The 25,704-nt window shown below is 46.2% G+C and overlaps 1 protein-coding gene across 1 annotated transcript; it reads left to right on the top strand.

Moving 5' to 3' along the window:
- The first annotated feature begins 1,481 nt into the window (after positions 1-1,481).
- Positions 1,482-15,849, top strand: LOC121544372 (synapse differentiation-inducing gene protein 1-like). Its single transcript, XM_041854304.1, has 4 exons — positions 1,482-1,943; positions 3,959-4,461; positions 13,452-13,589; positions 14,442-15,849. Exons 2-4 carry the CDS (start codon positions 4,030-4,032, stop codon positions 14,601-14,603), a joined length of 732 nt encoding a protein of 243 aa, XP_041710238.1. The 5' UTR covers positions 1,482-1,943; positions 3,959-4,029; the 3' UTR covers positions 14,604-15,849.
- The last annotated feature ends 9,855 nt before the right edge of the window (positions 15,850-25,704 follow it).

Here is a 25,704-nt window from a genome sequence, read left to right as displayed (position 1 = left end):
ATATAGACTAGGAAATAGAACAAAGGCCATGGTAAACACCATAAATATTCACAAACAAGACTTAGTGTCCAGCTATATCCAGATGGTAAAGATTGGACTAGTATACAGTACATTATGGATAAGGGGATGAATGGACAAATATTGCCATGTGTGTTAAGTGTGTTTCAAAGTGTTACTGCAATAGGCTTTCTATTGTAGACTGATTGAATCGAGAGAACAGGAGAGAGAGAGAGAGAGAGAGAGAGAGAGGGAGAGGGAGAGAGAGAGGGAGAAAGAGTGAGAACTGCTGTTCCTTCTCCCTCTGTGCTATAATATACTTTTTCCAGAAGCATTTGTGTCCATCATAGGTAGACGTATCCGGTTCTACCCCATCGCCTCGCCCATCTAGACACAAGGTGACTCTGTGACAGACACAGCTCATCAGACAGCTCATGAGGCCACAGGCTTCTAAATGCAGCCTCAGGTTTCCCTCATAAAGTCCCCATCAGCAGGTTATTGTTTCACCCAATGCATCTGACAGAGGAGAGGCAGACATAGAGACACTGCACGCATAATAAACAATGTGGCTGTTTTTCTATGGAAAATAAGCTACTAAAGAGAAACTAAAGCCTTGACCTGGAAACAACCACTAGCTCCTACCGCCCAGCCACTTTATGAAGGTCTAAAATAAAAATTATTAAATGTCTGTGTCTAGTAACTTGAATGTTATATGATGACATTCAGAATTATATTCACTGGCACTAATCAACTGTTGATGCTGATGTGGTTGGATTTAGCTATTTGCATCCTATAAATGGTTAAGCCATTGCCTAATAGATTCTTGTGGTGACATGTCAAAAGTATCAAAGCTTAATTCCAGTGTGTAGAATTTGTCACAGTCACTATTTTGCTGTGCTTGCATTAAAATCACATCTATATTAATGTTATGTAAACACTATTTACAATGATAAATTGAAGGCATGAAATCTTAAGCAGCTTATGAGGGCATAAAGGTCAACCAAACTGGCAGGCTTATGATAAATTCATGAGCTTCATCTGAAACATTAACCAAATGTAAATGCAGGGATCTTAACAATATTAATTAGTTTCTCATGTGATGCTGCACCTGAATAGTAGGGTTGATTTATTCTAGGTTTGATCGTCCTGAGCTCAGACTTAGATATAGACAATTTTAAATAGTAGATCATGAAAGGCACAGTAATAAAAACAGAGACAATTGAAAAGTCTAAACAAATTCTATAATGAAAATGGTAAAGAATAATGTCATGTCATTGTCAAGAACCAAAAAGAGTATAGGAAAGTTATACACAGAAGTAAAATGAGTACTGATACAATAAAAGTTATGCTCACCAGTCCAGGGATAGGAACATGGAAGGCTGTGTCAGTCTGTAGGACATCAAGATCTATCTTCGTCAAGACGAGTGTCTGCCCATACGATGACGCTGGACCCCGTCGGCATATTCATCGGCACCGCGCGGTGAAACAGATGAACGGTGGTGATTCTACCACCAAGCACGCTCAGTAGACTAGACTACAACCGACTTTATATCGCAAAGTGGATGGAAAATATATGTTCAATGTACTTTATATGAGCTATAGCTATTACTGATAGTAATTTAGAGAGTGATTGAGGAAGTGAACCCATGCGGTGAGTGTGCGTAAAATCAACACCTTCTCTCCAGACTGGCTTCAATACGCAGCGGTGTCTTTTCAGCTAGCGGCACATAGAATAAAGCGGACCGTCAGTTCATGTTTCAACAGAGAGCGAAAGTGACCTGCACATTGGTCCTCGTTGTCTTCTATCCATTTTTAAAATGTTATGATGTGAACTTATATGAGGTGCAGGGGTATGATTGTGAGCCCCATTCCCTTTCCATCGACTCTTGGACAACTGTAAAAGGGAATGCTATTGAGGTAGTCTGTGGCAGGATCTTATACAATAGGTAAGATCGATGGACTCAATTGATTACCTTGAATTGCTTTGAATTGCATTGCATACTGTCATGTATTTTCACGTTGTATGTCAGTGATTGTTCATCTAAGTTTCCCTATAATTCATGATTTGTAAATTAAATATCTTGAGATGCTACATGTTTATATTTCACCAGCTACTGATTTGACTGATGAATTCTGATGAAACATTAAGTGTAAATGCCATTAGATATAAATAACTAATGTAAAATGTATATAGACAGACTGCTATTGATGAATATGTGGAATAGGAATGTGACATTTCAGAATTGGCCATTCTATTAGACATAGTTTTATTCTAAAATGGACTAAGCACTGTAAAAGATTGTTAGAAGTGATATATCATTTCAGATAGTTGTTGTCACCTCTCAAAAATGTATTATATCATATTAATCAGAGAGAGAGAGAACAGCTCATGAGTCCTCCTCATACACTCACCAAACTGGGCTCTCTAACCACAGACTCACACAAACATAAGTGCATGTCACTGTCTGTCTGATTAATTTTTAGTGGAGATGAAATGTGCTTTTTGTTGTGTAATGTACTGTGAAATGGAATTTCCTCTTATCTGAAAAGCAGCCGAGATGCATCCTCAAAGGCATATGAGAATCACTTTGTAATTCCATTGAAATGGCCTCTGGAGACACTTATATAAAGGGAATGCAAATCTTAATTGATACTTTGCTTTGATGTGTAGAGGAGAAGGCACTTGTGTACTGTGGGAATCTTCCCAAATGGACATGATTTTTCATAGAGTTAAAGGTCCAGGCTAAAATAACCTTTATTGCTCCAGCCCTTAAATAAGCTTCTTACTGTACATATTATGTGATATTGCTCCTGAGTGAATCCCCAAAAACATATTCCTAGAATGAAGGATAAACTAATACTCAGAATTCTGTCCCACCAAGCCTTCTTCTTCCACACAGAAACCTCTACATTACGACTAATCTGACATAGCCACCTTAATGCCATCATTCCACAGTAGACCTATAGGATGCATTGACTATGCTATAGGATGCAGGACATAGGCAACTCACTGGGTTTTTCCATTGCATGTAATGCGAGATAGAAAATATCCCATCACCAGGATTAAGCTGATAGGTTCTCCTTTCATCAGAACCTCAGTGAGTAGACTTGGGTGGAAAGATTAATTTGCGGTACAAGAAGGTCTTCTCATAAACTTCCCCTGGGACTGACCTGATCTGCCTCCATTGGCTACTAGTTCTATCTATGCTAATTTCCCTGTCTGATAGTGAGAGAGGGAATTGTGGTGAGTTTGGTGGCTCTTCAGAGCATGTGAATCATACTGCTTAAAACAACAAACTAGCTCGCAGGAAGACATGTTACCCTGGCGACACGCTCCCCTGATGGTGTTACTGTCGTTATTGAAATAGCCTCTTGAGAATACACTTAATACGTAGCATGAAAATACCTTTGCTATTTGCTTTTGGTGCTTTGTTTTGCTTGACTTCATAGAGCTAAAGTGACTACAGTCGACATCACTGGAGCTTATTCACGACCTAGGAGAGGCTTTCCCCCACTTCTAGAGCAAGGTACTGCAATGATGCAGCGATGACTAGTTCAGAGAGGGTAGCTTAGCTCTCTGATCAGTATGCATTGCAAAATCCTCAAACATCTGTCTTCATCTTACTTGGTTGGAGGGAGCTTGGAAAATGATGAATTACATTTTACCACCGTTTTTATATGAATTTAGGGGCATGAAATGTGCAACAGTAACAGATGGTGATTTGGTGGTTCAGGTGTGGGTGAATGCCATTAGTTTAATACCGTGTGAAGAATATTCCCAGCTCTTAAACCCTGTCTCCAGTCTACAAGCTGCATCCGCCTCTTCTGATCATCACCCCATGCAGACACAAATAGCAGATTCTATTGTCAATGCATCAGTAAGAGTTTCATACAATTGAATGTCATCACATATCATACCTCATCCCACTTTCCGTAACTCTACCTGTCTTGTCCCTTCCAGCTCGCAGCCGGTTATCAGCGCTTGCGGTCTATCCACTTTGATCTCCCCGAAGTCCCTCTCTGTCTCCCACCATGGAGAGTCTGAGTGAGTTGCAGAACCCACTTCTAAATAAGACCAGCAGCAGACACATGGTCCACAACGACTACCAGGCTTACCAGAGTGACTACCCCAACCACCAGTACCAGAAGAACATCATTGGCTACTTTGTCACAGGCAGCAACGGCAAGACTCAGGCCCAGCAGTTCTTGGATGCTACCTCTCTGCACCTGGCAGTGGAGGCCTTCTATAGGCCCAACTTTATCCTGTATAAGGACAATGTCAACCTCCAGAGCAAGGACTCTAAGAGTGAGAGCTCCGAGACCACCTTCACAGAGAACAAGGACAGTGTGGTGGGAGTGGAGGGAGCCCCCATAGAGGACCCTCAGGACAAACTACTGGGAGAGAAGGATGTAACGATCCAGACTGTGTCCTATGAGGTGGAGGAGGAAGGACACGAGTATGAGGTGAGAGGTCACACAGAGGGCAGCTATGAATGACCAACTACAACTTTGGATATGTTGATGCTCACACAGGCTAAATAATGAGCATTGTTAAAATCAAAAGGCTATTTTTCATTCGTAGAGAGCAGTTGGACATAAATTAATTGGACGATTAAAATAACAAGGTTACATGTACAGTGGCTTGCAAAAGTATTCACCCCCCTTGGCATTTTTCTTATTTTGTTGCCTTACAACCTGGAATTTAACTTTTGGGGGGGTTGTACAATTTATTTACACAACATGCCTACCACTTTGAAGATGCAAAATATATTTTCTTGTGAAACAAACAAGAAATAAGACAAAAAACTGAAAACCTGAGCGTGCATAACTATTCAACCCCCCAAAGTCAATACTTTGTAGAGCCACCTTTTACAGCAATTACAGCTGCAGGTCTCTAGGGATATGTCTCTATAAGCTTGGCACATGTAGCCACTGGGATTTTTGTCCATTCTTCAAGGCAAAACTGCTCCAGCTCCTTCAAGTTGGATGGGTTCCGCTGGTGTACAGCAATCTTTAAGTCATACCACAGATTCTCAATTGGATTGAGGTCTGGGCTTTGACTAGGCCATTCCAAGACATTTAAATGTTTCCCCTTAAACCACTCGAGTGTTGCTTTAGCAGTATGCTTAGGGTCATTGTCCTGCTGGAAGGTGAACCTCCGTCCCAGTCTCAAATCTCTGGAAGACTGAAACAGGTTTCCCTCAAGAATTTCCCTGTATTTAGCGCCATCCATCGTTCCTTCAATTCTGACCAGTTTCCCAGTCCCTGCCAATGAAAAACATCCCCACAGCATGATGCTGCCACCACCATGCTTCACTGTGGGGATGGTGTTCTCGGGGTGATGAGAGGTGTTGGGTTTGCGCCAGACATAGCGTTTTCCTTGATGGCCAAAAAGCTCAATTTTAGTCTCATCTGACCAGAGTACCTTCTTCCATATGTTTGGGGAGTCTCCCACATGCCTTTTGGCGAACACCAAACGGTGGGCGGCCCTCTCTTGGCAGGTTTTTTGTAGTGCCATATTCTTTCCATTTTGTAATAATGGATTTAATGGTGCTTCGTGGGATGTTCAAAGTTTCTGATATTTTTTATAACCCAACCCTGATCTATACTTCTCCACAACTTTGTCCCTGACCTGTTTGGAGAGCTCCTTGGTCTTCATGGTGCCACTTGCTTGGTGGTGCCCCTTGCTTAGTGGTGTTGCAGACTCTGGGTTCTTTCCTAACAGGTGAATATATACTGAGATCATGTGACAGATCATGTGACACTTAGATTGCACACAGGTGTACTTTATTTAACTAATTATGTGACTTCTTAAGGTAATTGGTTGCACCAGATATTATTTAGGGGCTTCATAGCAAAGGAGGTGAATACATATGCACGCACCACTTTTCCGTGATTAATTTTTTAGAATTTTTTGAAACAAGTTATTTTTTAAATTTCACTTCATCAATTTGGACTATTTTGTGTATGTCCATTACATGAAATCCAAATAAAAATCCATTGAAATTACAGGTTGTAATGCAACAAAATAGGAAAAACGTCAAGGGGGATGAATACTTTTGCAAGGCACTGTACCTCAAATTGTGTGGATTTTAATAGTGAGTTGCAGAAATCAATCACAGAATAATGTGTCACGGCACTCAATGCTGTTCATGTTAACTATTTAATATACAACAAAGCTCCTTACCTCATTCCAATAGGCTGCTAAGGCTGCCAGCATTATTCACCTATTTATTCCATTTAACTGTCTGTTCACTGAATGGCCAATTTGGTGTATTTTATAGCAATCTTACAAATCAAATATTTTTACATTTTAGTCATTTAGCAGACGCTCTTATCCAGAGCGACTTACAGTTAGTGAGCGCATACATTTTTCATACTGGCCCCCCGTGGGAAACAAACCCACAACCCTGGCGTTGCAAGCGCCTTGCTCTACCAACTGAGCTACAGGGGTAATTGTACAGTTTTTCTGTTCCATAATTGTTGGCAAATCTCCCTGATCATCTTTGATCATATCACTCCAGTCCTTTTGTTATGTTAGGACAAAACTGTGACTAAGCACTCCAAACTAAAATGGTGACAGTGGGAGAGCAACTTCTTTTGAAAAGTGGCACAATCTCATTTTATGCAGTGAGGGTTGTAAAAACCCAATGTCGTTAGTTGGCAGCGGGGGAGTGCATAGATCCCTAACTGAGCTTACAATCAGTCCAGCTCCTGTCACTAGGAGCTCCGCAGATGGATAGATGCACAGCAGAGACGGCCATTAATGCCATAACTAATGCAGTGCTTTGAAAGTATTAGAGACTGGGCTGATGCATGGCCCGACACATAACAGCCAGCAGATAAATTATTCCAAGTAGATTCAAATAACAAATTAATCTGATTAACACCCAGGAGATTAAAGTTGGGCTTTCAGTTGAAACTTGAGAGCTGGTTCTCTTGGTTAACCCTCTGTCTGGCATGTGCGTGTGTGTGTGTGTGTGTGTGTGTGTGTGTGTGTGTGTGTGTGTGTGTGTGTGTGTGTGTGTGTGTGTGTGAGAGAGAGTGCAAGTGTGTGTGTCGGTCGATCATTTCATCCTTGGATATAGTTCCAGGAATTGGAGATGGAGTGAGTGTGCCAGCCAGGTGTGTGTTGATGTGATACAGCTCTCTACAGCTGGAGATCAAAGCTCTGTAGAAGGCTTTTAAAGTCAACATGTTCTCAACACACTACAGTGGCTTGCGAAAGTATTCACCCCCCTTGGCATTTTTCCTATTTTGTTGCCTTACAACCTGGAATTTAAATTGATTTTTTGGGGGTTTGTATCATTTGATTTACACAACATGCCTACCACTTTGAAGATGCAAAATATTTTTTGGGGTGAAACAAACAAGAAATAAGACATAAAAACAGAAAACTTGAGCATGCATAACTATTCACCCCGCCAAAGTCAATACTTTGTAGAGCCACCTTTTGCAGCAATTACAGCTGCAAGTCTCTTGGGGTATGTCTCTATAAACTTAGCACATCTAGCCACTGGGATTTTTGCCCATTCTTCAAGGCAAAACTGCTCCAGCTCCTTCAAGTTGGATGGGTTCCGCTGGTGTACAGCAATCTTTAAGTCATAGCACAGATTCTCAATTGGATTTAGGGCTTTGACTAGGCCATTCCAAGACATTTAAATGTTTCCCCTTAAACCACTTGAGTGTTGCTTTAGCAGTATGCTTAGGGTCATTGTCCTGCTGGAAGGTGAACCTCCGTCCCAGTCTCAAATCTCTGGAAGACTGAAACAGGTTTCCCTCAAGAATTTCCCTGTATTTAGCGCTATCCATCATTCCTTCAACTCTGACCAGTTTCCCAGTCCCTGCCGATGAAAAACATCCCCACAGCATGATGCTGCCACCACCATGCTTCACTGTGGGGATGGTGTTCTCGGGGTGATGAGAGGTGTAGGGTTTGCGCCAGACATAGCGTTTTCCTTAATGGCCAAAATATACATAGCGTTTTCCTCTGACCAGAGTACCTTCTTCCATATGTTTGGGTAGTCTCCCACATGCCTTTTGGCAAACACCAAATGTGTTTGCTTATTTTTTTCTTTAAGCAATGGCTTTTTTCTGGCCACTCTTCCGTAAAGCCCAGCTCTGTGGAGTGTACGGCTTAAAGTGATCCTGAAACATCAGAAAAGCAGAACTTTATTGCTTGTTTGTTTGTGGTCCTCTGTAGCTCAGCTGGTAGAGCATGGCGCTTGTAACGCCAAGGTAGTGGGTTCGATCCCCGGGACCACCCATACGTAAAAATGTATGCACGCATGACTGTAAGTCGCTTTGGATAAAAGCGTCTGCTAAATGGCATATTATTATTATTATTATTTGTTGCCTCTCTGATTAATGCCCTCCTTGTCTGGTCCGTGAGTTTTGGTGGGCGGCCCTCTCTTGGCAGGTTTGTTGTGGTGCCATATTCTTTCAATTTTTTTATAATGGATTTAATGGTGCTCCGTGGGATGTTCAAAGTTTCGGATATTTTTTTATAACCCAACCCTGATCTGTATTTCTCCACAACTTTGTCCCTGACCTGTTTGGCGAGCTCCTTGGTCTTCATGGTGCCGCTTGCTTGGTGGTGCCCCTTGCTTATAGGTGTTGTAGACTCTGGGGCCTTTCAGAACAGGTGTATATATACTGAGATCATGTGACAGATCATGTGACACTTAGATTGCACACAGGTGGACTTTATTTAACTAATTATGTGACTTCTGAAGGTAATTGGTTGCAGCAGATCTTATTTAGGGGCTTCATAGCAAAGGGGGTGAAAACATATGCACGCACCACTTTTCCGTTATTTATTTTTTTGAATTTTTTGAAGAAGTTATTTGTTTCATTTCACTGCACCAATTTGGACTATTTTGTGTATGTCCATTACATGACATCCAAATAAAAATCAATTTACATTACAGGTTGTAATGCAACAAAATAGGAAAGACGCCGAGGGGATGAATACTTTTGCAAGGCACTGTAAGACAAGAGGGAAAGAGCTGGACGATAATTCTTACATGTCAAAGCCAGTATCTGTTGTTAGTTCTTCTATACATGTTGTTGTGTTTATCATAAGTTATGGAATCTCTCTTGGACAGATCTACAAGATAACGAGCAGCTGTAGTTCAGGTGTTTGGGTTATTTGGACAAATCATGATTTGTAACTGCAAAGAGAGAGGGTGGAGCTCCTCATTCCAGTTCCACTCCTTGCTCTAGCATCTCTTCATCTCTTCTCTTAACACGTATGGACCCGGAACTTAATCGCTCAGCTGACCAATTACGTGAGACATTAGTTCTGGGATAACCAAGATGAAAGATTATGCTGAAAACCCTGTATCTCTATACTGACGACATGGTTCACAGTAGGCATACAGGGATATGATGACATTAACGGTTCCACACAATAACACATGACTGGACCATGTCCTCAATGACACCCATCTAAATTATTTTCTCAGTAATTATTTTTGTTTTGGTGAGCTCTGTGGCAAAGCACCCCCACAACATAACACCTCCTCCTCCATGCTTTACGGTGGGAAATACACATGCGGAGATAATCCGTTCACCCACACCGCGTCTCACAAAGACACGCGGTTGGAACCAAAAATCTCCAATTTGGACTCCAGACCAAAGGACACATTTCCACCGGTCTAATGTCCATTGCTCGTGTTTCTTGGCCCAAGCAGGTCTCTTCTTATTATTGATGTCCTTTAGTTGTGGTTTCTTTGCAGCAATTCGACCATGAAGGCCTGATTCACACAGTCCCCTCTGAACAGTTGATGTTGAGATGTGTCTGATACTTGAACTCTGTGAAGCATTTATTTCGGCTGCAATTTCTGAGGCTGGTAACTTTAATGAACTTATCCTTTGCAACAGAGGTAACTCTGGGTCTTCCATTCCTGTGGTGGTCCTCATGAGAACCAGTTTCATCATAGCGCTTGATGGTTTTTGCGACTGCACTTGAAGAAACTTTCAAAGTTCTTGAAATGTTCCATATTGACTGACCTTCATGTCTTAAAGTAATGATGGACTGTCGTTTCTCTTTGCTTATTTGAGCTGTTCTTGCCATAATATGGACTTGGTCTTTTACCAAATAGGGCTGTCTTCTGTATACCCCCCCCACACACACACACACACACACACCTTGTCACAACACAACTGATTGGCTCAAACACATTAAATTCCACAAATTAACTTTTAAGAAGGCACACCTGTTAATTGAAATGCATTCCAGGTGACTACCTCATGAAGCTGGGTGAGAGAATGCCAAGAGTGTGCAAAGCTGTCATAAAGACAATGGGTGGCTATTTGAAGAATCTCAAATATAATATATATTTTGATTTGTTTAACACTTTTTTGGTTACTACATGATTCCATATGTGTTATTTCATAGTTTTGATGTCTTCACTATTATTCTACAATGTAGAATAATAGTAAAAATAAAGAAAAACCCTGGAATGAGTAGGTGTGTCCAAACTTTTGACTGGTACTGTAGATGGAAAGCAACTTTTCCCAAAACAGTTTATTCCCTCTGCCAGCGTTTCCCACCAGATGTGATGGGGAATCAGGAAATTGTTGGTGTGTAAGGGGTAAAACGAGACTCAGGCCTGAGTGTGGGTGAATATGCCAGTCCCTAGTGACTGGGGCCATGGCTGTCTCTGTGTGCCCTGAGGGTGCGCCCAGTGTCCCCTGCCGTCATTAACGAGCCCTCTGGGAGTGCAGTCTGAGGATAATTAACAGACCAGTGCAGTGGAGGAGTCTCATCAATTACGCTGGCCTCAAAATGCCTGCCGCTACTGGCTGACTGGCTAACTCTCAGATTGGCTTTAGTGTAATGCACCACTGTCTGTCCGTATGCCCATACCCAGTCTAGCAATCTATCCACAGCGACATGGGCATCCATTAGAAATGTGGTTGGACGTAGAGAATCTCACCTGGTGCTTCAGGTATCCACCAGGAATTAATGCGATTATTTCAGAAGCCCATTGTGGGCCAAAATCTTTTGGTCATGCATGTGGGTCTCCGAATAAACTGTGTGCAAGAATTGACATAGCTTCTGTAGCTATATAACCATATGGATATAATGTATTATGTAATAAATTTTAGATCCTCTGTCACTACAAGCACAGTACTTGTGGCATTTAATGCACAATGCAAAGACACTTCAAAATGTTTATCACTCTCTCTATCATGTTTTCCAATGGGTGAGAGGGTGAGATGAGGGTTTTGCCGCTATGTCCACTTTGTCTACATGCTGTATTATAATTGGCTGGAGAGCTTTGACAGACACTCTCTCTGCCCGCCTCTCCGCCCGCCTCTCCACCTCTCCTCTCGTCCTCTTTAAATTGGCTCATTTATTTTCGGCCCTGAACATCAATTTCCATTTCCTCTCTTCCCTCGGTCGCTCAGGTTTGTTTGATCCCCGCGAGTAACAAGACTAACAAATGAATCCTGTCCTGATGGAGGGCCATTCATTTAATCAAACAGCAGCTCCCTCTCTGGGAGAACAGCAAAGGTGAGGCTTTCTCTTCTTAAAGGTCATCCCAGAGATGTGGCTCCTCGTGTTTGGCTCTCCACTTTTGTCCCTGTGCCAGAGTGCCCACAGCGGCGTCAGAAGTTTCCATTCATTAGTCCCTCAGCTACCCAGGGGCCTTTGAGGAGGATCAAGGCACAGCATTAGTAGAGACCACACAGGCCCTCAGAACATTCACAGCCTCTCAAGCAAACGGGCAAACAGAGGAGGTTGGTGACACCTTAATTGTGGAGGACGGGCTCGTGGTAATGGTTGGAGCAGAATTGGTGGAATGGTATCAAATACATCAAACACATGGTTTCCATGTGTTTGATGCCATTCCATTCGCTCCGTTCCAGCCATTGTTATGAGCCGTCCTCCCCTCTGCAGCTTCCTGTGGTGGAGGTGCACGTGAAGGATGGGGGGAGGGGGACTCTCTCGTGCTGTAGAGGCAATTTGGCACATAAATGACACTGTCTTCTTCCTGTTTCCCCTGTCACCTGGTGATGATGAAACAATCCGTTAATCCAGTGTTATCTGTCAGGACGCTTGTGGGTGTTGACAGAAATACAAATCCTCTCTGCCTGGCTGAGCCCATCATGTCCTGCATGTAAGCAGAACAAGGGCAGATATGCCCGGGGGTGTTTGTCATCAACTATCACACTGTTCACAGTATGTCACAGTATGTCTGCAGTGCAGAGTGACTTGCCTGACAAGTTCAGGTCCATGGAACAATGTTGCAGAATCTGACCCTATAACCTTGCTTGTGTTAGAAACAGCTTTGAGGTACACATATTGATTTGAAAATGCATAAAAATGTGGAAGTAGATAATCTAGCATGAGTAGCTCATCTACATGTAACTATTGGCGGGAGGATGGTGAGGGCCCTGGCGGAGTGGTGCCAGGAAAATAACCTCTCCCTCAACGTCAACAAAACTAAGGAGCTGATCGTGGACTTCAAGAAACAGCAAAGGGAGCACGCCCCATCCACATCGACGGGACCGCAGTGGAGAAGGTGAAAAGCTTCAAGTTCCTCGGCGTACACATCGCTGACAATCTGAAATGGTCCACCCACACAGACAGTGGGGTGAAGAAGGTGCAACAGCGCCTCTTCAACCTCAGGAGGCTGAAGAAATTTGGCTTGGACCCTAAGACCCTCACAAACTTTTACAGATGCACAATTGAGAGCATCCTGTCGGGCTGTATCACCGTCTGGTATGGCAACTGCCCCGCCCGCAACCGCAGGGCTCTCCAGAGGGTGGTGCGGTCTGCCCAATGCATCACCGGAAGCACACTGCCTGCCCTCCAGGACACTACAGCACCCGATGTCACAGGAAGGCCAAAAAGATCATCAAGGACATCAACCACCCGAGCCACAGCCTGTTCACCCCACTATCATCCAGAAGGCGAGGTCAGTACAGGTGCATCAAAGCTGTAACCAAGAGACTAAAAAACAGCTTCAATCTCAAGGCCATCAGACTGTTAAATATCCATCACTAGCCGGCTACCACCCTGTTACTCAACCCTGCACCTTAGAGGCTGTACATAGACATGGAATCTGGTCACTTTAATAATGGAACACTAGTCACTTTAATAATGTTTACATACTGCTTTACTCATTTCATATGTATATACTGTATTCTATTCTACTGTATTTTAGTCAATGCCACTCCAACATTGCTTGTCCTAATATTAATAATTTCTTAATTCCATTATTTTACTTTTAGATTTGTGTGTATTGTTGTGAATTGTTCGATACTACTGCACTGTTGGAGCTAGGAACACAAGCATTTTGTTACACCCGCAATAACATCTGCTAAATATGTGTATGTGACCAATACAATTTTGATTTGATTTGGCATCACCAAAATGTAGTTGTTCAGGTAACTATCCCAACTGACTGGCTCTTTCCTGTGCCTTTCCTCCCTCCAAGAGCGACAGCTCCAGTGACACTGAGAGTGAGGACAATTTCATCATGCTGCCCCCCAGGGACCACCTGGGCCTGGCCATCTTCTCCATGCTCTGCTGCTTCTGGCCCCTAGGGATCGTTGCCTTCTACTTCTCCCAGAGGGTGAGTCTAGGACCAGTACCCTTTTACACCTACTGCCCTGTTATTAACGCTAATTACCCCCAGCACTCTCTGCAAGGTCAGTAGGCACAAGTGCTAACGCAGCTCATTTTCCACACCCATCGGCACATACCAATTATTACAGACCATTGATTGCGTAAACCGTATAGGTACCCGCCCCTATTTACTCTTGTGATCACAAGCAACAATACTGCAGAGAGCAAGGGAAACTGAGTACAGCTCAAACTAAAGGTTGATTGTGCCACATTTACAGTATATTTTATTTCCATTAATGGTCACATTTAGTCAATCAAATACCTCAACAATAAATGTTATTTTATGTTAGCAATACATTGCCAAAGAGAGTATCTTGCAGATACTATCTACATGTTTTTTTCATTAGATAATGAATAGACAGGATAGCTGCTGCCCTGGGACTGTCTCACCATTATTGTGATTATATTGAACCCCAGGTCTATCTATAAATAGCAGCACTTTAGTGAGCAGGTTCTGAATGCAGCAGGTCCCCTCCCTGCCCCCTAATCCAACTACAATTTATCTCAGTGGTTCGCAACTTCTCTCAAACTAATTGCAAAGACAATTACATTGCAAAATGACCCTAATAAATGTGTCAAAGGAACAAATGGGTTATGGGCCGGTCCTTTCTGAGGAATCCAAAAACATCCAAACAGCACATTAGTCACTGTCAAAACGGTAGTGACATAATTGCCATAGCAACTAATGGCTCCCCATGAACAATGTCTTGTTTTCTCGCTCTACATTGAATTTACACCTACTCACATTTTTCTCAGTCATATTTAATCATGACTAATTTCTCTATCTTTTGTCTCTCAGACTAGCAAGGCCATTGCTAAGGGAGACTTCTCCAGGGCAAGCAGTAGCTCCAGAAGAGCCCTGTTCCTCGCTGCCCTCTCCATCACCATCGGGGCAGGGATGTACGTGGGGGTGGTGGTGGCCCTCGTAGCCTACCTGTCCAAGTCTGGAGGACACATATAGCAGCAGAACCAGGGCCACAGGGGAGTGCTTAGGAAGCTGTCCTTGCTATGAAGCATCATGCCCTATACATGTGGCTCTGTCTGGATGTTTGGGTTGTGGAGCAGGAGAGAGGAGGAGAGGAAGGAACAGAGGGAGAGTCAGTGTTTTGAAATGTTTACCCTGACCAAACAATGTAAACCACAGACGTATCCATCTGGATTACACCCTTGTGTCTATTTCCCGGCCACTTCTCTCTAAGTTTATCAGCCTGATAAGGATGTTTGAGGTTCACAAATTAATGAGGGAAAACACCAAAGGAAAGAGGAAAATACTATTTCCCCACAATGACTGTCATGCTCCTAGTAAAATTAAAGTGATGATACTAATTCCAGAGCTAACCTCCTCCACTGATCTTCATCATTATCATGGAGGCCCCCATCCATAATTTTTGCTGTTCTGTGTAAATACGTATTGTGCCAATTGTGTTTTTGGTCTTATTGATTTCCATGCCACAGTGAGTCATAACGAGCCAGTCATTGTGTCTGAAATGCTACATCAAGAAGGCTTACTTTACTGATTATTCATCAAACTGGTCGCCAGTCCAGGTTCCGGAATATTAATCTGCCATCATCAGTCAATAGACTCTAAACACGGAAAGAGGAAAATGTGTTTATTGTGCACTGTATCTCCTTTCAGAATAAATACATTTGGCATGAATAATGATTTACCTGTTGCCTGTCTTTCTCGCTTATTCATTGTCTCATTGAGGAGTGTGGAGGGAGGCATTGCTGACCGTGTAATAGATGGATGTCAGAATGCATTGTTGGCCACTGTGAGTTATATTGACAATTTGCTTGCCTCCCGGCTTCTCCCCTCACTGGCACGGCTTCTCTGTTCTCTGCGTTTGGCATCACTCATGGTCTAGCCTTGAGGTGACTTTAACTGCCAGCAAGCTAAAAGCTCAGGAACAAAGCATACATTCTGGAGTCAGGATGGCAGAACGAAACGAGTGCAGTCTTTTATTCACCTGGAGACTGGAGCGCCATCAAGCCCATCTCTCTCTCTCGCTCTCTCTCTCTCTCTCTCCCTCCCCCTCCCCCTTCTTTGTCTGGCATCTCATCAGCACCACCAAAGCCAGCAGAATGACCCAAATACACAGGGAGACGTTCTTAACTCTAACACCAATGTCCTTGAGTTCCCTCTGTGTGTTTGAATAACAACATTGTCACGCTCTGGTTCCGGGACGTTGTTATTGAACCAGGGTGTGTTTGTATTGTTGGGTGTTGTGTGGGTTAGGTTGGGGATAGGGTGTGTTCGTTTTGTTGTGTGCTGTTTGGTTGGGGTGTCTAGGTGGTTGTCTTGCTTGTTTGTATTCATGTGACTCCCAATCGGAGGTAACGAGTGACAGCTGTCGGCTCGTTATCTCTGATTGGGAGCCATATTTAAACTGTGTGGTTTCACCTTGTATTTTGTGGGTTTTTGTTCCATGTTTCTGTCAGTGTTACAGAGGACTTCACTATCGTCATTTGTTGTTTTTTCGTGGTTGCTTTATAAAATAAAGTCATCATGTTCACTCCACGCGCTGCGTATTGGTCCGCTTCTTCAGACGATCGTGACAGAAAAACCCACCACAAAAAGACCAAGCAGCGTGTCAAGCGGCAACAGGACCTACCTACACAGGATTTATGGACTCCCATAAAGGATTCATGGACATGGGAGGAGATTCTGGATGGTGAGGGTCCTTGGGATCAACCGGGAGAATATCGCCGTCCTCGTGAAGAGCGGGAGGCAGCTAAAGCCGAGAGGCGGCGATATGAGGAGGCAGCACGGAGGCAAGGCTGGAAGCCCGAGAGTATTACCCAAAAATTTCTTGGGGGGGGGCTAGAAGGGAGTGTGGCGAAGTCAGGTAGGAGACCTGCGCCTACTCCCTGGACTGACCGTGGAGAGCGAGAGTACGGGCAGACACCGTGTTACGCAGTAGAGCGCATGGTGTCTCCTGTACGCAGGCATAGCCCGGTTCGGTACATTCCGCCCACGTATCGGGCCGGGCTAGACTGAGCATTGAGCCAGATGTCATGAGGCCGGCCCCACGCATCCGGTCACCAGTGCGTCTCCTCGGGCCGGCTTACATGGCACCAGCCTTACGCATGGTGTCCCCGGGTTCGCCTACATAGCCCGGGTGCGGGTTATTCCACCTCCCTGTACTGGTCAGGCGACGGGGAGCATACAACCAGGTAAGGTTGGTCAGGCTCAGTGCTCAAGGGAGCCAGTACGCCTGCACGGTCCGGGTATTTCCGGCACCACCTCCTGTCTCCAGTCCAGTACCACCAGTGCCTACACCACGCACTAAGCCTCCTGTGTGTTCCCCCGAGTCCTGTGCGTCCTGTTCCTGCTTCCCGCACTAGCCCTGAGATGCGTGTCCTCAGCCCGGTACCTCCAGTTCCGGCACCACGCATCAGGCCTACGGTGCGTCCCCCAGGGCCAAGCATGCCCTGTTGCTTCTCCCCGCACTAGCCCTGAGATGCGTGTCCTCAGCCCGGTACCTCCAGTTCCGGCACCACGCATCAGGCCTACGGTGCGTCCCCAGGGCCAAGCATGCCCTGTTGCTTCTCCCCGCACTAGCCCTGAGATGCGTGTCCTCAGCCCGGTACCTCCAGTTCCGGCACCACGCACCAGGCCTACGGTGCGCCTCAGACGGCCAGAGTCTGCCGTCTGCCCAACGGGGCCTGAACTGTCCGTCTGCCCAACGCCGTCCTGAACTGCCCGTCTGCCCAACGGCGCCTGAACTGTCCGTCTGCCCAACGCCGTCTGAACTGCCCGTCTGCCCAACGGCGCCTGAACTGCCCGTCTGCCCAACGGCGCCTGAACTGCCCGTCTGCCCTATGGCGCCTGAACTGCCCGTCTGCCAAGCGTTGCATAAGCCGCCCGTCTGTACTGAGCCTGCAAAGCCGCCCGTCTGCCATGAGCCTTCAGAGCCGTCCGCCAGACCGGGAGCCGCTAGAGCCTTCCGCCAGACAGGAGCCGCTAGAGCCTTTCGCCAGACAGGGAGCAGCCAGAGCCTTCCGCCAGACAGGATCAGCCAGAGCCTTCCGCCAGACAGGATCAGCCAGAGCCTTCCGCCAGACAGGATCAGCCAGAGCCTTCCGCCAGACAGGATCAGCCAGAGCCTTCCGCCAGACAGGATCAGCCAGAGCCGTCCGCCAGACAGGATCAGCCAGAGCCTTCCGCCAGCCATGAGCAGCCAGATCCGTCAGCCAGCCATGAGCAGCCAGATCCGTCAGCCAGCCATGAGCCGAGCAGCCAGATCCGTCAGCCAGCCATGAGCCGTCCAGCCAGGATCCGCCAGAGCCGTCCAGCCAGGATCCGCCAGAGCCGTCCAGCCAGGATCCGCCAGAGCCGTCCAGCCCGGATCCGCCAGCCAGCCAGGATCCGCCAGAGCCAGCCAGCCAGGATCCGCCATTCAGTCCGGAGCTGCCCCTCAGTCCGGTGCTGCCCCTTAGTCAGGTACTGTCCCTTAGCCCGGTGCTGCCCCTTAGTCCGGTGCTGCCCCTTAGCCCGGTGCTGCCCCTTATCCCGGTGCTGCCCCTTATCCCGGTGCTGCCCCTTAGTCCGGTGCTGCCCCTTAGTCCGGTGTTGCCCCTAGTCCAGGTGGGGTTAGTTGGAGGGTGGTCATTGGGAGGAGGCTACTGAAGCAGGTTGTGACTGTGGTGGGGTGGGGATCACGACCGGGGCCAGAGCCGCCACCGTGGACAACGCCCACCCAGACCCTCCCCTAGTCCTTATGTTGGTGCGCCCGGGGGTTCGCACCTTTAGGGGGGGTACTGTCACGCTCTGGTTCCGGGACGTTGTTATTGAACCAGGGTGTGTTTGTATTGTTGGGTGTTGTGTGGGTTAGGTTGGGGATAGGGTGTGTTCGTTTTGTTGTGTGCTGTTTGGTTGGGGTGTCTAGGTGGTTGTCTTGCTTGTTTGTATTCATGTGACTCCCAATCGGAGGTAACGAGTGACAGCTGTCGGCTCGTTATCTCTGATTGGGAGCCATATTTAAACTGTGTGGTTTCACCTTGTATTTTGTGGGTTTTTGTTCCATGTTTCTGTCAGTGTTACAGAGGACTTCACTATCGTCATTTGTTGTTTTTTCGTGGTTGCTTTATAAAATAAAGTCATCATGTTCACTCCACGCGCTGCGTATTGGTCCGCTTCTTCAGACGATCGTGACAAACATTAACCATTGGATATTATATAATCTTTGAACTCAGTGATGCACAGTGATGAATAGAAATGACTTGTGCATACAGTATACCTACCTACCTGTCAATGCCACCTCCACATGAATTCCTGTTAAAGCAGTCACAGCAAGAAGCTAACGTTAACAGAGAACATAATGTTTACTGTCATACTCTGATATGATGGCGACCATTGACTACTATTATGAGAAAGTGGCATTAGGGACCTTTTATTCAAGGATGGAAGTAGATACAGATCTGGTATATGGTTAGGAGAGGGAAGGGTGACGGTATTACAGTGTGACCTCATCTGTTCCCTTTTCAGCTCCACTCCCTTTTCAGTATCTCAGGCCTCTAATGGATGGAATGGTCCAGCGGGGAGGATGCGGGCGAAAGAGCTCCTCTCATCAATGAAAGCTGTATGGGGTGGTGAAGTGCGTGAGAGTGAGTGAGTGCAGCATGTGTTCCCTGTGTCTGTTCAATAGGGAGGAACCTTCACCCACGCTCTCAGCACCTGCAGCTGAGCTCAGACCACCAGAAGCAAACTGGATTCATATTAGTCATCCACCCGCCTGGGAATAAAACTTTGTAAATTACTGCAGGATGTGTTTGAACTGTGGTAAAAAAATAATGTATTTTGTCAATTATTTTGTTTTGAGGAGAATAAATATGTAGAATATAACTTATATTTATTTGAAAATCATCGATTTGTCTTTATTGTTATTCACTTTGTTTTGCAGATTTTGTCTAAAACACATGTCCAGCCTAGACATTGTAAAGTTGTTTGATTCAGACAGAATCCTATCACTGCTGCTTGACTGTTTGTTTGCATGATAATGAGTGTGTTACATCCAAAGACCTTTCATTTCCCTCTAGAAAATGACAGGGAGGAAATTGAATGGGGCATATCCACATATGACTGAGGGAAGAAAAACAGAGTGATAAATGGAAGGGAACAACATGGATAAGTAACTGTATAGGAGAGGAATGACAAAAAGTCATTAGAGAGCCACTATGTACATTAATAATTGACCGTTCATACATCCATGACCCATTTTCACTGTGCTATCATTACTGTGATTGAATGCCTGTCAAAATTGCCTGCATGCGAACAACAATGGCCTGCAAATGACATCCTCTGTTGCTAGCATGTTCCTGATATCAAGATGAGGCAATTTATCTTACTCCCATATTAGTTAGCTGTGTTCATGAATTTCACTATGTATTTACATGATTGACAATTTATTATTCTTCACAGTGCTAAATGCCTTTCAATATCACCTGCAGTGAAGCTAACTGGTTTTGAGTCGAAGAAGAACAGTCCGTTGGCATTTTTTCATCTAAATTATATAATTGCCGTGTATAGCTCTGAATTCTGCAGTCTTGACCTTCGCAATGTTGGGTGAGAGAGTCAATGTTCTCCGGTCTGTTTAATCAGCTATTACAGAAGCATAGTTCATTCTGTGGAATTCTGTCTTCAGACACAATTTCTTACTGCCTGAGCCGTATACATTACCATAGTTTCAGCAACATTGGGAAAACCTAATGAGCTTCATCATTAACAAACCGTAGCAGCTAACTCTTCATCTCTGTGGCAACAGCATAACGACAGATATCTTGAGAAAACATCCTCCTACAGAATAGACTACGTAAAAAAATTGGGTAAATTGTGAAATACTGTGTCTTATTAGTGTGATAACTGCAAACTGAACAACAAGCTATACTGTGAAACATCTCAAATTGGAGTTTCAATGTTAATTGAGTAGATTACAGACACTGTAATGCTGTTTGATGTTTATCCAGAGATTATTATTTTATGCTAGTGTGTCATTTAATGTATATTAAATTATTACATTAATGTTACACAGTGATATATTCAAGGTCCATTGTAAGGACAGATCTTGCACTATGTCCTTTGCGTTCCAAAACGGTATATCCACACATTTTTCACATTTGTGTTTTTTAATCAGAAATGATTGCTTATGGGTACCTTCGTGTGTATAAAATGTAGCTGTTCTCAGATTTTTTGACGTGTATTAAAATGGGTTTTGTTGCAAAGCACAGTCCCTGTTGGTGTTAGATAGAAAGTCGTGGCTCCACCCGCCTGTGGGGAAAAAAACCTGTGGTTACCTAGGTTACCCCATTGGCTCACAGCAAAACTTGACTGTTTTAAAACACAATTTTCTTGTTGTCTGCTTGTTTTAGTCAATTACAAAACTACATTTAAGAAAAGTACAACATGTCTAAAGATTACTTTTCAACATTGCCTTCTCCCTAGCATTCTCACTACTTAGAAACACATAATATTGTAGGGCTTCCCTCATGCCCCTTTTCATAATGGTGCTAGCAGCCACATGAGTGAGTGCTAGCTAACAACCGGAAAATTAAGCTAGCCAAGACCAACAACACAAACAAACGGACTATACAGCTACAGGTAGTGAGTGGACTTACAAACAAACAAGTTAAATGTCTTACCTGTAATGAAATGTTTTCCACACACAAAGCTACGTGTAGCCTACTTGGACACCGGGTCCCCACATTTTCCACTCTCCCACGCCGAATAGCCTGAAGCCACAGGGCTCTTCTCATAGGCTCTATTTCCCTAAGTGGGAGCATTGCGAACTGTAGGTTGGGATTTTTGGCCTGGTTAGATGTGCATTGAACAACACAGCAGCTTTTCTGCATTTCTGTTTAACTCAAAATTGACGACGAAGTTGGCTCTTTTACAATGGGGTCAATGGGAAAGAATGTTTGTTTTCCCCAATTTGTGAGCGTGGTCGAAGGGAATTCCTTATTATTACTTGAATATCGACTCAGTGTATACACAGAGTATACCAAACATTAGGAACACCTTCCTAGTATTGACTTGCAACCCACACACACCTTTTGCCCTCAGAACAGCATCGATTTGTCGGGCATGGACTACAAGGTGCCGAAAGTATTCCGAAGGGATACTGGCCCATGTTGGCTCCAATGCTTCCCACAGTTCTGTCAAGTTGGCTGGATGTCCTTTGGGTGGTGGGCCATTCTTAATACACACGGGAAACTGTTGAGCGTGAAAAACCCAGTAGCGTTGCAGTTCTTGACACAAATCGGTGCACCTGGCACCTACTACCATACCCTGTTCAAAGGCACTTACATCTTCTGTCTTGCCCATTCACCCTCTGAATGGCACACAAACACAATCCATGTCTCAATTGTCTCAATGCTTAAAAATCCTTCTTTAACCTGTCTCCTCCCCTTCATCTACACGGATTGAAGTGGATTTAACAAGTGACATCAATAAGGGATCAAAGCTTTCACCTGGATTCACCTGGTCAGTCTATGTCATGGAAAGAGCAGGTGTCCTTAATGTTTTGTACACTCAGTGAATATCCACTGTTTAGCTGGAATGGAATGTTCGTATCCTGTATATTTCAATGTGATATGTGGTTGTCTCACCTAAATGTTAAAATGTTACTGTCAGGGCGTGTGTAGGTGTAGTGTAGGAAATCAAATGCAGGACGCCGACTGTAGGTTCCAAATGCTGTATTTCTGGCCCAACACAGGCAACGGGACAACTAAGCCCAAACAGCTAAACTACGCACAAGGCGAAAAGGCAAATGCGCACAAACAGGTGCGACAAACGAAGTGGTGCACGAACAAGTGCAACTGTGCTCCAGCGCAGTGGAGAAAATATGCTCAACCGAGCAAACACAACACTGACGAAAAACAATCATACACAACACATGACAAACACAACGAGAAACTTATAGGACACTAATTACGTAAAACAGAAACAGGTGTGACACAAACAGACAAAAGCAAACGAACATGAAACATCTATCGGTGGCAGCTAGAATTCGGAGACGACGAGCGCCGAAGCCTGCCCGAACAAGGAGGAGAGGCAGCCTCGGCCGAAACCGTGACAGTGCCCCCCCTTGACGCGCGGCTCCAGACGCGCGCCGACTCGGCCTCGGGACGGCCAGGGGACGCGGCGCAGGGCGCGTCGGATGCCTCCGATGGAACTCCGTCAGGAGCGACGGGTCCAACACGCTCTCCTCGGCACCCAGCACCGCTCCTCCGGACCGTACCCCTCCCACTCCACTAGATACTGGAGACCCCCATCCGACGTCTCGAATCCAAGATGGATCTCACGGAGTACGCCGGTGCCCCCTCGATGTCCAACGGGGGCGGAGGAGTCTCCAAGATCTCATCTTCTTGGAGTGGGCCCGCTACCACCGGCCTGAGAAGGGGACACATGGAACGAGGGGTTAATACACTTATACTCCACAGGAAGCTGTAATCTATAACAAACCTCGTTCAACCTCCTCAGGACTTTAAATGGCCCTACAAACCGCCGACCCAGTTTCCGACAGGGCAGGCGGAGGGGCAGGTTTCTGGTAGAGAGCCAGACTCGATCACCAGGTGCGTACACCGGTGCCTCACTGCGGTGGAGATCAGCGCCGCCTTCTGACGTCGGAGGGCCCGCTGCAGGTGGACGTGTGCAGCGTTCCAAGTCTCCTCCGAGCGCCGCGCCCACTCATCCACCGCAGGAGCCTCGATCTGGCTCTGCTGCCAGGGTGCCAGAACCGGGCTGGTAACCTAACACACATTGAAATGGGGTTAGGTTCGTGGAGGAATGGCGTAGGGGAATTCTGGGCCATCTCGGCCCAGGGAACGTACCTTGACCACTCCTCCGGCCGGTCCCGGCAGTATGTTCTGAGAAACCTACCCACATCCTGGTTTACGCGTTCCACCTGCCCATTGCTCTCCGGGTGGTAGCCCGAGGTGAGGCTCACCGAGACCCCCAACCGCTCCATAAACGCTCTCCAGACCCTGGAGGTGAATTGGGGACCCCGATCAGCCACAATGTCCTCGGGCACCCCGTAGTGCCGGAACACATGGGTAAACAGTGCCTCGGCAGTTTGCAGGGCCGTAGGAAGACCCGGCATGGGGAGCAAACGACAGGCCTTAGAGAACCGGTCCACAACGACCAGGATGGTAGTATTCCCTTGGGAGAGGGGAAGGTCAGTTATAAAATCCACCGAGAGGTGGGACCATGGTCGTTGTGGAACGGGCAGGGGCAGTAACTTACCCCTAGGCAGATGTCTAGGCGCCTTACACTGGGCGCACACCGAGCAGGAGGAAACATAAACCCTCACATCCCTGGCCAACGTGGGCCACCAATATTTGGCACTAAGACAGTGCACTGTCCGGCCGATACCCGGGTGTCCAGAGGAGGGTGACGTGTGAGCCCAATAGATCAATCGATCCCCGACACTCGAGCGGAACATACTTCCGACCCTCCGGGCATTGTGGTGGACTAGGGTCGGTGCGTAATGCCCGCCCGAGCTCAGAATCGAGCTCCCACACCACCGGTGCCACTAGACACGACTCCGGCAGTATGGGAGTGGGCTCCACGAACCTCTCCTCCCCGTCATACAGCCGAGACAGCGCATCTGCCTTCCCGTTTTGTGACCCAGGGATGTAGGTGATCTTAAAAGAGAAACGGGTCAAAAAACATACTCCATCTAGCCTGCCGAGGGTTCAGCCTCCTCGCTGCCCGGATGTACTCCAGGTTACGGTGGTCCGTCAAAATGAGGAAAGGGGTGTTGAGCCCCCTCTAGCCAGTGCCTCCACACCTTAAGGGCCTGTACCACAGCTAACAGCTCCCTGTCCCCTATGTCATAATTTCGCTCCGCCGGGCTGAGCTTCTTGGAATAGAAGGCACAGGGGCGGAGTTTAGGTGGCGCGCCTGACCGTTGTGAAAGCACGGCGCCAATACCGGCCTCAGACGCGTCCACCTCTACCTGAAATGGTAAAGAGGGATCCGGATGCGCCAGCACCGGAGCCGAGGTAAACAGGTCCTTCAGCCTCCCAAACGCCCTGTCCGCCTCGACTGACCACTGCAGACGCACCGACCCCCCTTCAAGAGAGACGTGATGGGAGCTGCCACTTGCCCAAAACCCCGGATAAACCTCCGGTAGTAATTCGCAAACCCCAAAAACTGCTGCACCTCTTTCACAGTGGTTGGTGTTTGCCAATTACGCACGGCCGACGCCTTCGGTCTACCTCCATCTTCACCCCTGACGCTGACAACTGATACCCCAAAAAGGAGATCGACTCCTGGAAAAACAGACACTTCTCTGCCTTCACATACAGGTCGTGCTCCACCAGCCTCCGCAACACTCTGCGCACCAGGGCCACATGCTCGACACGGGTAGGTGAGTACACGAGAATGTCATCTATGTACACAACGACTCCCTGTCCCTGCATGTCCCTGAAGATCTCATCCACAAATGATTGGAAAACCGACGGAGCATTCATCAACCCGTATGGCATGACTAGATACTCGTAATGGCCCGAGGTGGTACTAAAGGCTGTTTTCCATTCATCATCCTTCTTGATGCGCACCAAGTTGTACGCGCTCCTGAGATCTAATTTCGTGAAGAAACGCGCCCCATGCAACGACTCAGTCATGGTCGCAATCAGCGGGAGTGGATAACTATACTTCACCGTAATCTGATTGAGACCACGGTAATCGATGCACGGACGCAAACCACCATCCTTCTTCTTCACGAAAAAGAAACTCGAGGACGCGGGGGAAGTGGACGGCCGTATGTATCCTTGTCTCAGCGATTCGTCTATGTAAATCTCCATAGCTTTCTTCTCCTCCTGAGACAGAGGATACACATGACTCCGTGGGAGCGCAGCTCCTGCCTGAAGGTTTATCGCACAATCCCCCTGCCTATGGGGTGGCAACCGCGTCGCCCTCGCCTTACTAAACGCGATAGCCAAATCCCCATACTCAGGTGGAATGTGCAATGCGGGCACCTGGTTTGGACTCTCCACCGAGGTAGCCCCTACGGAAACGCCCAAACATCTACCCACACACTGAGCAGACCACTCCATCAGAG

Source organism: Coregonus clupeaformis, chromosome 29, assembly GCF_020615455.1.
Source record: "Coregonus clupeaformis isolate EN_2021a chromosome 29, ASM2061545v1, whole genome shotgun sequence".
Taxonomy (NCBI): domain Eukaryota; kingdom Metazoa; phylum Chordata; class Actinopteri; order Salmoniformes; family Salmonidae; genus Coregonus; species Coregonus clupeaformis.
This window is presented reverse-complemented; position numbering and strand designations above follow the sequence as displayed.

What these genes read in the sequence shown, in the direction of transcription:
- LOC121544372 (XM_041854304.1), top strand. Translation starts at nt 4,030, where the DNA reads ATGGAGAGTCTGAGTGAGTTGCAGAACCCACTTCTAAATAAGACCAGC. An exon ending in AGGAAGGACACGAGTATGAG is followed by an intron (nt 4,462 to 13,451) that starts GTGAGAGGTCAC and finishes CCTCCCTCCAAG; the next exon opens with AGCGACAGCTCCAGTGACAC. An exon ending in CCTTCTACTTCTCCCAGAGG is followed by an intron (nt 13,590 to 14,441) that starts GTGAGTCTAGGA and finishes TTTGTCTCTCAG; the next exon opens with ACTAGCAAGGCCATTGCTAA.